Below are 12,244 nucleotides of genomic sequence, written 5' to 3'. Positions count from 1 at the left end.
TGCCCTCCAAAAGTATTGGAACAGTAAGGCCAATTCCTTTATTTTTGCTGTAGACTGAAAACATTTGGGTTTGACATCAAAAGATGAATATGAGATGAGAGATTCAGATTTCAGCTTTTATTTCCAGGTATTTTCATCTGGATCTGATACACAACTTAGAAGATAGCAACTTTTGTTTGAACCCACCCATTTTTCATGTTACCAAAAGTATTGGAACAGATAGAATTAACAGATTAAAGTGAAAAAGACTTCATATTTAGTTGCAAATCCTTTGCTTTCAATAACCGCATCAAGCCTGTGACCCATTGACATCATCCAAACTTTTGCATTCTTCTTTTGTGATGCTTTTCCAGGCTTTCACCGCAGCCTCTTTCAGTTTTGGGGGGTTACTCCCTTCAGTCTCTTCTTTAGCATATACATATATATACATATACATATATATATATATATATATATATATATATATATATATATATATATATATACATACATATACATATATATATATATATATATATATATATATATATATATATATATATATATACAGGTCCTTCTCAAAAAATTAGCATATTGTGATCAAGTTCATTATTTTCTGTAATGTACTGATAAACATTAGACTTTCATATATTTTAGATTCATTACAACACAACTGAAGTAGTTCAAGCCTTTTATTGTTTTAATATTGATGATTTTGGCATACAGCTCATGAAAACCCAAAATTCCTATCTCAAAAAATTAGCATATCATGAAAAGGTTCTCTAAACGAGCTATTAACCTAATCATCTGAATCAACTAATTAACTCTAAACACCTGCAAAAGATTCCTGAGGCTTTTAAAAACTCCCAGCCTGGTTCATTACTCAAAACCGCAATCATGGGTAAGACTGCCGACCTGACTGCTGTCCAGAAGGCCATCATTGACACCCTCAAGCAAGAGGGTAAGACACAGAAAGAAATTTCTGAACGAATAGGCTGTTCCCAGAGTGCTGTATCAAGGCACCTCAGTGGGAAGTCTGGGGGAAGGAAAAAGTGTGGCAGAAAACGCAGCACAACGAGAAGAGGTGACCGGACCCTGAGGAAGATTGTGGAGAAGGACCGATTCCAGACCTTGGGGGACCTGCGGAAGCAGTGGACTGAGTCTGGAGTAGAAACATCCAGAGCCACCGTGTACAGGCGTGTGCAGGAAATGGGCTACAGGTGCCGCATTCCCCAGGTCAAGCCACTTTTGAACCAGAAACAGCGGCAGAAGCGCCTGACCTGGGCTACAGAGAAGCAGCACTGGACTGTTGCTCAGTGGTCCAAAGTACTTTTTTCGGATGAAAGCAAATTTTGCATGTCATTCGGAAATCAAGGTGCCAGAGTCTGGAGGAAGACTGGAGAGAGGGAAATGCCAAAATGCCTGAAGTCCAGTGTCAAGTACCCACAGTCAGTGATGCTGGTGTTGGTCCACTGTGTTTTATCAAGGGCAGGGTCAATGCAGCTAGCTATCAGGAGATTTTGGAGCACTTCATGCTTCCATCTGCTGAAAAGCTTTATGGAGATGAAGATTTCATTTTTCAGCACGACCTGGCACCTGCTCACAGTGCCAAAACCACTGGTAAATGGTTTACTGACCATGGTATTACTGTGCTCAATTGGCCTGCCAACTCTCCTGACCTGAACCCCATAGAGAATCTGTGGGATATTGTGAAGAGAAAGTTGAGAGACGCAAGACCCAACACTCTGGATGAGCTTAAGGCCGCTATCGAAGCATCCTGGGCCTCCATAACACCTCAGCAGTGCCACAGGCTGATTGCCTCCATGCCACGCCGCATTGAAGCAGTCATTTCTGCAAAAGGATTCCCGACCAAGTATTGAGTGCATAACTGAACATAATTATTTGAAGGTTGACTTTTTTTGTATTAAAAACACTTTTCTTTTATTGGTCGGATGAAATATGCTAATTTTTTGAGATGGGAATTTTGGGTTTTCATGAGCTGTATGCCAAAATCATCAATATTAAAACAATAAAAGGCTTGAACTACTTCAGTTGTGTTGTAATGAATCTAAAATATATGAAAGTCTAATGTTTATCAGTACATTACAGAAAATAATGAACTTTATCATAATATGCAAATTTTTTGAGAAGGACCTGTATATATATAATATTTATTTTATATTGAGTTTTATAAAATATTGGTCATATTGGTCTACTTGCCTTGTTGTGTTAGAATAATGTTTTTTTTTTTTTTTTTTTACTGTTATCAATGTTACCCCTGAGCTTTCCAAACTCGATTAGCTGCTCTAATGATGTTCTTGTCTGTATGTTTCCAGATTATTTCTTGGAGCTGTTGAACCGTTCTGAAGCATCGCTCCAAACCTCTTTCCAGACCGGGTTTGGACCTCTCTTCTCCCAAATCGCAAAGGTGTTTCAGGATCTGTACTCAGACCTTCGGCGCTACTACCGAGGGTCCAACGTCAATCTCGAGGAGGTGCTGAATGAATTCTGGGCCCGTCTGCTGGAAAGACTCTTTAAAGCTTTAAACCCTCAGTACATTATTGGAGAGGAGTACCTGGAGTGCGTAGCCAAGCAGTCAGAAACGCTGAAGCCGTTTGGAGACACGCCGAGAGAGCTCAAGACCAAAATCACACGCACGGTTATTGCGGCCAGAACGTTTGCGCAGGGTCTGGTGATCAGTGGCGAAGCGGTCAGGAAGGTTTCACAGGTAAGAGAACTTCTCATAATGTTCCCTAATGTTGAGTCATGACCTCAATGTACATGAAGACAAACTTCATGCTTTTTTGGGGGGGCTCCACAGCCTTTGGTCACTAACAGCATACAGGTTTGGAAGGCCACGAGGTTGCATAAATAATCATAAAATTAACGTTTTGGTCTGAACTATTCTTTAAACATCAAATATGTTGTGATTTGCTGTGATTTCTTCACTTTATGCAGCATTTCAGCTTTCATGGACAGAAAAATGTCTTGACACTGAAAAAGTTGTTTTGCGCCTAGTTATATACTTCAGAATAATTTCCTTCTCAGTATTCATTGCATTCATAATACATACCTGCGGCAATGCACAAACCTTATACCTCCTACTAGAACCAAGAACACAAACACAGGTGCATGTTGAAGCGTTGCAGTAAACAGCGTAGGATCAATGCATCTGGAAAACAATACACAATGAATATCCCTGAGGCTCCGGCAATCAATGTACATACAAACACATACACACCCACACACAAACACACACTGCAACAAAAGTATTGTCTATCCAATTAATGCTGACATTAGACGGAGATGCTGTCAGTGTAAAGCACAACTGCTAACTTTATAGGTTCATCCTAACTGCATATTTAGTTTCTTGTAAAGACCATTCATAGTTGTGTGAAATCTTTGAAGACAAGATTCTGTTTCCTTACTCAGTAAAGGTACCTGTATTTTCAGACATGGGAAACTTGAAAATTAAATGAAACCTAAAACAAATACAGACATAGCACCACAACCCTGTTATATTTTGAGGAGACAGTAATAGTAGTGATAGATCAAACCAACCTGACCTCATTCAGTGAGAATTGGAGGTTACTAATCAATTTTGAGGAGCTACTTTGAAACTGCAAGCTACTTATAGTTTTAAAGTAGTTCAACAACAGATGTCAGTTTTTTTTTTTTTTTAACTGCTTACACACATTTTCAAAACTTTGCCCCTTTTTTTCAAAACTTTACACACAAATCCAAGAATTGCACACACTAAATGCAAAATGCCTCACATCTCTTGCAAAATGAAGCACTGTGTTCAAAATATCAAAACACATCTCAAAAGCAAACATTTGCAAACACCTTTGCCAGAATTTTTAATTCATGTTTTGTGTGTTACATAGAGAATTGTGTGTTGTGTTTTGCAAAAAGTGTTTTATGAAATTGTAAAAAGGCAGAGAACTGATTTTGCAGAATTGGTGTGTGGTTATGGTGTTTGAGTGTCAGGTTTCAGAAATTCTGTGACAAGTAAAGATTTAGTGTGTAAGCAGTTGAAAAAAACTGTAATAAAACTGTTGCTAACTATCTCAGATCTTTTCAAATATGTAAGTGTCAGATTAGTGTATGGCACACAACAAATCAAATTATGATCTCAATTTGAATGTCAAATAAACAGCATATTAATCGATTTATTAATACAATTCATTAATAAAACTACAAAAATAGTTTTCTTCAAAATGTGCAGAATAATATATTTTTATCAAAAGTTGCTGTTGTCTAAATGTTCGATGTAATAACAAAAAGTAATAAAAACAGCAACAATAATAATAATTTAAGGGAATAAATTATTAGTATTATTATTAGTATCCTTATTATTATTATTATAACATCAAATATTTAGTCATGAACATGTGTAGCCTATGTGTCGTCAAACTGATGATGTTTTCTTAATTTTCTAGTGATTTCTTTTTATTTTTTATTTTTTTGAATAATTGAATCATGATCTGAATAAAGTGATTCATTAAAGTGAATTTGAATTCTCAATGCTTATGTGAAAGAATACATATTTAGTGTTTGAAACAACAGTGATATATATATATATATATCGGATTCTTACAGTAAACATTTTTTAGAAAGTAGCTTGTTGCTAAATAAGAGTGAGCAAAAATTGTGTTCTGGTAAGGTCTTCTCATTCTGTCCCTTGCAACTGCTATTAGAATGAAATACTTCACCTAAAAATTAACATTATTCTGATCTGTCATTATTAACTCACTATTGTTATGTTCCAAACCCGAGGTAAGCCTTCCAAACCATGCTGAACCATGCTGCTTGTTTCCATTCAAGGAAACCTGAGAGTGATTCATACACACAAAGACTTAAATACGTTACATTATCACTGATAAAGAATAGATCTTTGATTTCTTTTTGTTGTTGTTGTCCACTTTGGTTCATCTGTTGTTTACTTCTCATTCTTTTCCTCCTCTTTTCTCCTCCCCCTCTCAATTCTCTTCTCTCCTGAAATCTAAATGAGTAGTGAAAGGAACCTAACTCTGTGTCTGACCTCTTCAAAGTAAGTCAAGGTTGACAACACAGAGAAACTGCAAGCACTGCATATTGAAAAGGGCAGTGTGTGTGTGTGCGTGTGTGCGCGTGTGTGAACTGAGGTGGGGGAAAATGATTGATTTGCCAGTTCCGGTCTGTTTTGTCTGACCAAGCGATGTCTTTTAACCCCAGCATGTAAGAGGGAAAGAATAATTCCAAAACCTGGTTGGCTGCCCACCATTCTAAGACAGCAGCACATGTATGTTAAGTTAAGTCAAGTCACTTTTATTTATATAGTGCTTTATGTCAAAGCAGCTGTGTTAAACAGGAAAATAATGCTTCAATGATGCAAGTTAATGATAAGTTGTACCCTCATTCTGATTTAATTAAATTTGTACAATGTGGCCACGATTTACTAAAACAAGGGATGGTTTTAGAATGAAACTATTTTGTGTGTGTGCGCCAAAGGGAGTTGAACGTTCTACTTTTGCTTTGTTCTCTTTCTTCAGAGGGTTTGGTTAAACATACTGTCTTATCTCTCACTCTTGAGAGAAGGGATTGTTTTGGAATGAGACTGACATGAGACTTTCATTCTTTTATAACAGAAAGTTCATTTCTAGTAGAGCTGTTTTGCTCCTATATATTCCTCCACTTGCTTTCTGTTAATTTAATCAGTCTTCATTCTATTCTATTATGAACTCATTCATAATTTAATCATGCATTATGTTCACCAATTCCTTTTATGCATTGTTCTGGGTTCAATGCAAGTTAAGCTCTACGTCGATTACCACATGAATTTAGACTCATCGCTCTGTGTTTTTTAAGCAATAATCGTGGTTTTAGTGACACAGTTTCAGTGAAAGTAAACAAGGCCAACCTTCCAGAGGCTTTAAAAGCAGAAATATGAAGCGCATTAACTATTCAGTAAAACCTTTATTAATTGAGCCAAGAATTAGTTTTTATTTTTTATATTTTCAGATTTTATCTTAATTTTTAGTCATTTGTTATGTGCTTTTATAATTTATATTAGTTTTTGTTTATTTATATTACTATTTAGGTCTAATTTATTTTTTATTTCAGTTTCCATTTAAGTTTAGTTACAGTTACAGTTAGTTGATCATTTTGGAGCTTCTCCTTAAATGTATTTTTGCCAATGCAACATTTAAAAATTTCATTTAATTTAAATGTTACATCTAATATCTACATATTATTTAATTTGACTAATTTCAATTAACGAAAATGTTTTTAATATATTTAGTGTCTTACTCGAGTAGTATTTTTTTTTTCCATTACTATAAAAGTCAGTGGGGACCAGCAACTGTTTGGTTGACAAAATTCTTCAAAATATCTTCTTTATTGTTTAACATAGACACTCATAAAGGCTTGTAGCAACTTTAGGGTGAGTAAGTGATAACAGTAACAGTTTTAATTTTTGGTGGTCATGTGATCTAAATATGCCTGCCGCAATGAGGCGAACCCACTTCATGTCGAATAAAACAGGTTACGGACACTGGCGTTATTTTCTGTGATGCTCAACATTATACCACCGAATGCTTAACTTGTAACTTGCTTGGGGTCATTCAGGAGATGAAAAAGGAAGAAAGAGTTTTAGAGGAAAGACAGCAAAAGAACAAGTATTCGGGGAGTATTAGCCTGAAATAAAAAAAGGAAATGAAAGAATAAAAGAGAAAAAGCACAGCTGGTCTTCCCTTCTTCCCTTTCAAGTAGTTCCTGCATTTTATTCATTTTTATTAAGGACGACGTGTGCTCCCTGTGACTTCAGAAGTAGGCCAGTCGCCACACATCACACTGGGAGGAGCGCAGCCATATTTCTTTCTAATTACTAAAGAGACGATCGTCTGTAAAGAGAGCACATCTAGACTGCGCCCTGACCCGACCACATACACACATCCCTTATCAGACGTGCCATTGAAGGACAGAAGAACAAGTAGAGCCGTATAAATCAGATGTAACGTAATAAAACATAATATTAATATGTCATTTAAAGAAATAGTTTAATTTAGCTCAAAAGGGAATCCTTTATGATTTTATAGGGATTTGAACTGAATCACTGTTATGGCGATTCATTGAACGAGCCGTATAACAAACTCTGCACTGGATATTAAAATCCAAAATGTAGTGAAAACACTATTTAATAGCACAGTAACAAGATCGGCAGATTAAGACATGAACTTGTGAGCACAAAACACAAGATACTTCTCTTTTCAATATAAATAAGATTTTATTTATATAAACCTAAGACATAAACTAATCTAACACATGAACACAAGCATTCACACATTCACACGTTGCAGAAAGAGAGAAAGTAAGGAAAGGATGAGTTTAAGAGAATGGAAATGTGAAATCCCAAGTTTACAGCAATATGTTCAATTGCATAGACCTGAACAACCATCAATCACTTAATTAACCCTCGCTTTGAGTTTCTCAATGAGGCTAAAATTTATATTAAATACACCAATTCAGTTAGAACCTGGAGGTGTTACTTGCTCGCTTTCCTTTGTGTCGTCGTCGTTGCAGACAGGGGGTTCCCCCGAAGTTGCTGATTGGCTGGAAGTTCAATAGTCTTTGAAGTGACATCTTGGGCGTTGGCTGAAAATGCGGGGTTGATCTGGTTGAAGTTTGAAGCGAGTGCAGTTGGGGCTGAAATTTGCAGCAAACTTAAATAGAACACGAAACTCCACGGAAATAAAAGAAACTAAAGTAAAAAGAATAAGAATAAAAGGATGTAACGAGACTAGGTAGTTTTCTTCTCATTGTGGTAGTAGCTGGCACGTGGGCCAGAGCACGCTCAAAGAGCAGCGTCAAAACGCTGTGGCAAAAATTGAAGCAAAAAGGAGAGAGAAGAGAGGGAGTTTGATGGTGTCCTGAGTTTTTAAACTCGGCTTCTGGACACATCCCCTCTGGTGTCTTGACCAATTAGATAGGCTATTATCTTAGCTAGGGGTGTTCCTTCCATTATGAATCAGCATGTTATCAATCACATGGTCCAAATTTTACTCACTCTTGTAAAGTATAATTTTGGATGTGATTTCTGTAACCAGAATATGATACATTTGACACAGAATCAATTGGAAGAAACGTTTCAAGCTAGAATTGTCAAACTCATACATACCAAACACGAATATGAATCCTTCAGCTATTCAATAATGATTAAAAAGACATACATAATATTTGATTAAAAGATGATAATCTAATGTGTGGGTTACAAACATAATATAGGTTATTTCTATGCAGAGAAATAATTAATAAGTCCTTTTAAGATGATTTTTAGTGCATATGAACAGATTATCTCTAGTGTGTAGTTCTATGGAGAATAAGAGGCATGTTCTGTGACGGCCAGAGAGAGGTTAAAAGGTCTCCTAAGGAATAATCAATAAGTGTTCTTTTGTCTCAAGGTTTTAAGCTGTTCTGTGAAAGAGGATTGCTGGTTAGTTTGCTTGCTTCAGACTAGTTGGAACTAGGAATCTGATTCACGGCGTCCTGTTTCCTTGGGCCTCTCTGGAATTCCAGCTCCTCGTGTTTCAATGTTCTGATCGCCTCTTAAATTTGCCTGATTCAGTCTCTGATATTCTACACATACGAAGGACGGGAAGACATTGGCAAGAATTTTAAGCATATGTTAATGAAGGAATAAATAGTGGAAAACAAAAGTGGAAAGTCTTTAAACTGATGGTATCAGATGTCAATACTATGGTAATTTGAAATATACTATGGTACTAAAATGAATGTATTACATGGTATTAGAATTGTACTTTATAGTTGTATTTCCAAGAAAACCTTGTCCCTCCCATGATACTTGTTTAAAAAAAAACATGGTAGTACATGGTAGAAGTGGGCCATCTCTTGTTGATGTGAAGTACCATAGCATTTGAATATGGTAATCAAACAGCAATAATTAGCAAATATTGTGTCTGATGAAGGGATTATGTATAAATAGCATGAGAATCCTCTGAAACACAGGGCTTTTGTTGGATAAGATGAGCCTTGGCTAAAAAACTAACAGTCTAGAGTAGACGACCTCACAGGACTAGGCCTTCTGCTTTTGAACACAGATCCATCACAGCTGGGAATGTGGAAACAAGGCATCATGACGCAATTGTTTTGGCTTTTAGGGTCCATTGAATGCAGAAAGTAATGAGAGAGTGGCTCAGACAATGTAATTTGTGATGCGTGTGTTAACATTGCTAATTTCAATGCAAAAAAGCATCTAAACATCATTATGGTGATAAATTATCAATAAACAAGATACATTTGATTTGAGGAAATGTTATAAGAGAATATCATTCAAAAGTTTGGGGTTATTTATTTATTTATTCAACAAGGGACCAATAAATTCATCAAACGTGACAGTATAGATTTATAATGTTGCAAAAGATTTCGATTTCAAATAAATGCTGTTCTTCCAAACAAATATTAAGCAGAACAACTGTTCACAATTTTACAGTTTTTTACTGTCATTATTTATTTATATTAGAGTCTTGTAATTAGTACAGAATCATAAATAGTTATCTTTGTGTTACATTTTTTTATGCATTTCCTTCTATTTATTTCCTGGTTTAAATGGGGAGAAAAAAAAAATCATTGTTGTCTCAGACTTTTTGTTCTCACAAAATATATTCTCTGAAAATAAGTATTATCATTAGCTTACACAATTTTGCTGTTCAGCTTTAGCTTGTTTTAGGGATGTTTATATATTTTTAGAAAGCAAGGACATCGTGTTATTTATTCAGTGTAATTATCATCGCAGACTGAAAACCCCCCAGACTAAGTTAGTCTTTTTTATTTCTAATTTGAGATTCTCTAAATCTGTACTTCTGCTTCATGTGGGTTTTACTAATTTCCCCAAAGCAGATTATAATTATGGATTGTTCACACAACGCGTAATGAGAGCAATAAGCTCTGGGTATATTTTTAACCATAGTCTGAGCTCGCAAGAGAGCAAGTCATCTTCTCTGAAATTGTCACCCAGTGTTGTGAAATAGTTCAGTGGCACTCTAACTTCATATGATTTGGTTGCGTATCTACAGAGATATTACTGTCTGAAGCAGACAAGGTGGTGTGAAACGGTTATGGGGCGAACGAGACGTGAGACGTGCGGATCCATTTGCAAGCTTTAATCAAAGGCGTGGTTACAAAACAAGCCAGGTTCATTCAGTGGCAAACAGGAACAACACAGGCAAGACAAAGAGTAATCCTAGGGCAAGCGTGGGTCGACGATCAGCGAACAAAATCCAACAGGGCAAGGCAGAGAGATAATCCAGGCGCACAACCAATAGTCCAAGAGAGGTGCAAACAGAGTCCGAATGGCAAGGCAAAGGGTAAATCCAGGAAACACGGACAAGAATCAAAACACTAGAAAACACGCAAGGCAAGGCAAGGCAAGGCAAGGCAAGGCAAGGCAAGGCAAGGCAAACTGCATAGGCTCCGTAGAGTAGCTGTCACTAGGAGAGTGATATACGCTATACAATACTCGGCCCAGAGGAAGAGGAAGTCCATGGTTTATGTAGGGTGTGTGATCAGTGCAATCAGCTGTGTGTGTCGTTAGTGCAATGGATGATGGGAACTGTAGTCTGAGGTGGCGTGCAACAGTTAGTGTGGTGCAAGAGTCCATGTGGTGAGTGAGTGACCTCTGGTGGTGAGTTAACAGAAGTTCATAGACCAGATTCATGACAGAAACCCCATTCACTAACCATTTTTCTTTTGTAATGTGACATATGTCAGCATATTAGATTTATTTCTGAAGGATCATGTATGTGACACTGAAGACTGGAGTAATCATCACAGGAATAAATTAAAATATATTAAAAGAGAAAAATCTTATTTTAAATAATAATAATAATAATATTTCAAAATATTACTGTATTTTCCAGCCTTGGTAAGCAGAAGAGCCAAGCAACTCAACATTACTTCCTTGAGGAAGACAACTTGGTATCTCATAAGAAATAGTTGTTAACAACATTTGCCGTCCAGTGGAATAAACTCAGCTTGACTTAAAGGTTTTTTCATGCACACAACATACTTCCTAAACCACTTTAGATAAGCAGAGTCGACAGTAGCCTACTTAATTAAGTCTAATTTAGTCTGGCCTTCTCTGAGCTTCTTTTGGTTAGGGAGGTTTGGTCCAAGAATGTTTAATTTCTGTTTAAGAAAAATCTCCCAAAAGTGTTTTCAGTTAATTTTGCACTTGTATCCTGTTCTGTTACTCCAGAGCTCTTGATCAGATTTGCTGTGGTCTGTTTGGTATGTTTTCCCGACACAAATCCCAGCAGTTTCTTCTGATCATCAGGAATCAGGGATACGTGTGTAATCTGCTCCCCGGGGTCTCTGATTCGGGACTGAAATTAATAACGTGAGGCGATAAAATGGCAACAGATAAAAGGATTACATTAGACACTGTTGCTGACATTAACCTCTAGCTATCATAGCATTAGCTAAACCGCTAATTCTATTAAGCCCTTTGTTTTGGGATTTTGGTGCCAAATAGATTCTGGCATATGTGCAATAGAGTCCTTATTAGGATGCAAAGGCTGGATGGCAAGTAAAATAAAGGCCTAGAGATGCTGTGAGTGCTTGGTTTTGATAAACAGAGATATTTAACTGCAAAGGGTGAGTTAATCTCACACTCTTTTCTTCTGTTATTCCCTCCATCTGCTGCTTCTTTTTTAATCACTGCAATAGAAAACTCAGTCTTTCTGCAAGTTTCAGATCATAAACCAACAATGTTTAGAATCTCTAGGCTCAAGTTCCTACTAGTGTTTGGAAACTATGACTCATTTAGCAAATTTGGTTCCTTCAAACGGTTCCACAAACAACTCGGTTATTCTCATGTGTTCCAGTTCAGTCAAATTGAGATTAATGTCACATAAGGTCACGTTGTTGCCTACAGCACTTTACTTGCACATTAAATAAACATATTAAATGTGGGACTCATCTCAAGCACTTACTGTAGATCACCCCTTGAAGTAAAGCAAAAATCAAATAGATTTGTTTTGCTAGAATTTAGTACTAATATAGCTGTTAACAAATAAAGGAGGAGGTACGCTGAAAGAAATGTCACCAAAGTATGCTGCATATTCTTGAAATATGATATTTGAAACGTGACAATGAAATATGAAACATGAAATTTGATATGTGAAACATATATAATATGATACATGAAACATGGCAGGATTAAATTAACAAGCTCTTCCCAAATTTACATTGGTTTTAGGTTAAATTG

At 36.4% G+C, this 12,244-nt stretch overlaps 1 protein-coding gene across 1 annotated transcript in view; it reads left to right on the top strand.

Moving 5' to 3' along the window:
- gpc1b (glypican 1b) overlaps nucleotides 1-12,244 on the top strand; it is a 74,432-nt gene that overhangs the window by 53,141 nt on the left and 9,047 nt on the right. The window contains exon 3 of the mRNA XM_079434522.1: nucleotides 2,316-2,707. Coding sequence (XP_079290648.1) covers nucleotides 2,316-2,707 — 392 coding nt within the window. The remainder of the gene's footprint in view (nucleotides 1-2,315; nucleotides 2,708-12,244) is intronic.

The sequence above is a fragment of the Barbus barbus genome (genome assembly GCF_936440315.1).
Source record: "Barbus barbus genome assembly, chromosome: 15".
NCBI lineage: Eukaryota > Metazoa > Chordata > Actinopteri > Cypriniformes > Cyprinidae > Barbus > Barbus barbus.
This window is presented reverse-complemented; position numbering and strand designations above follow the sequence as displayed.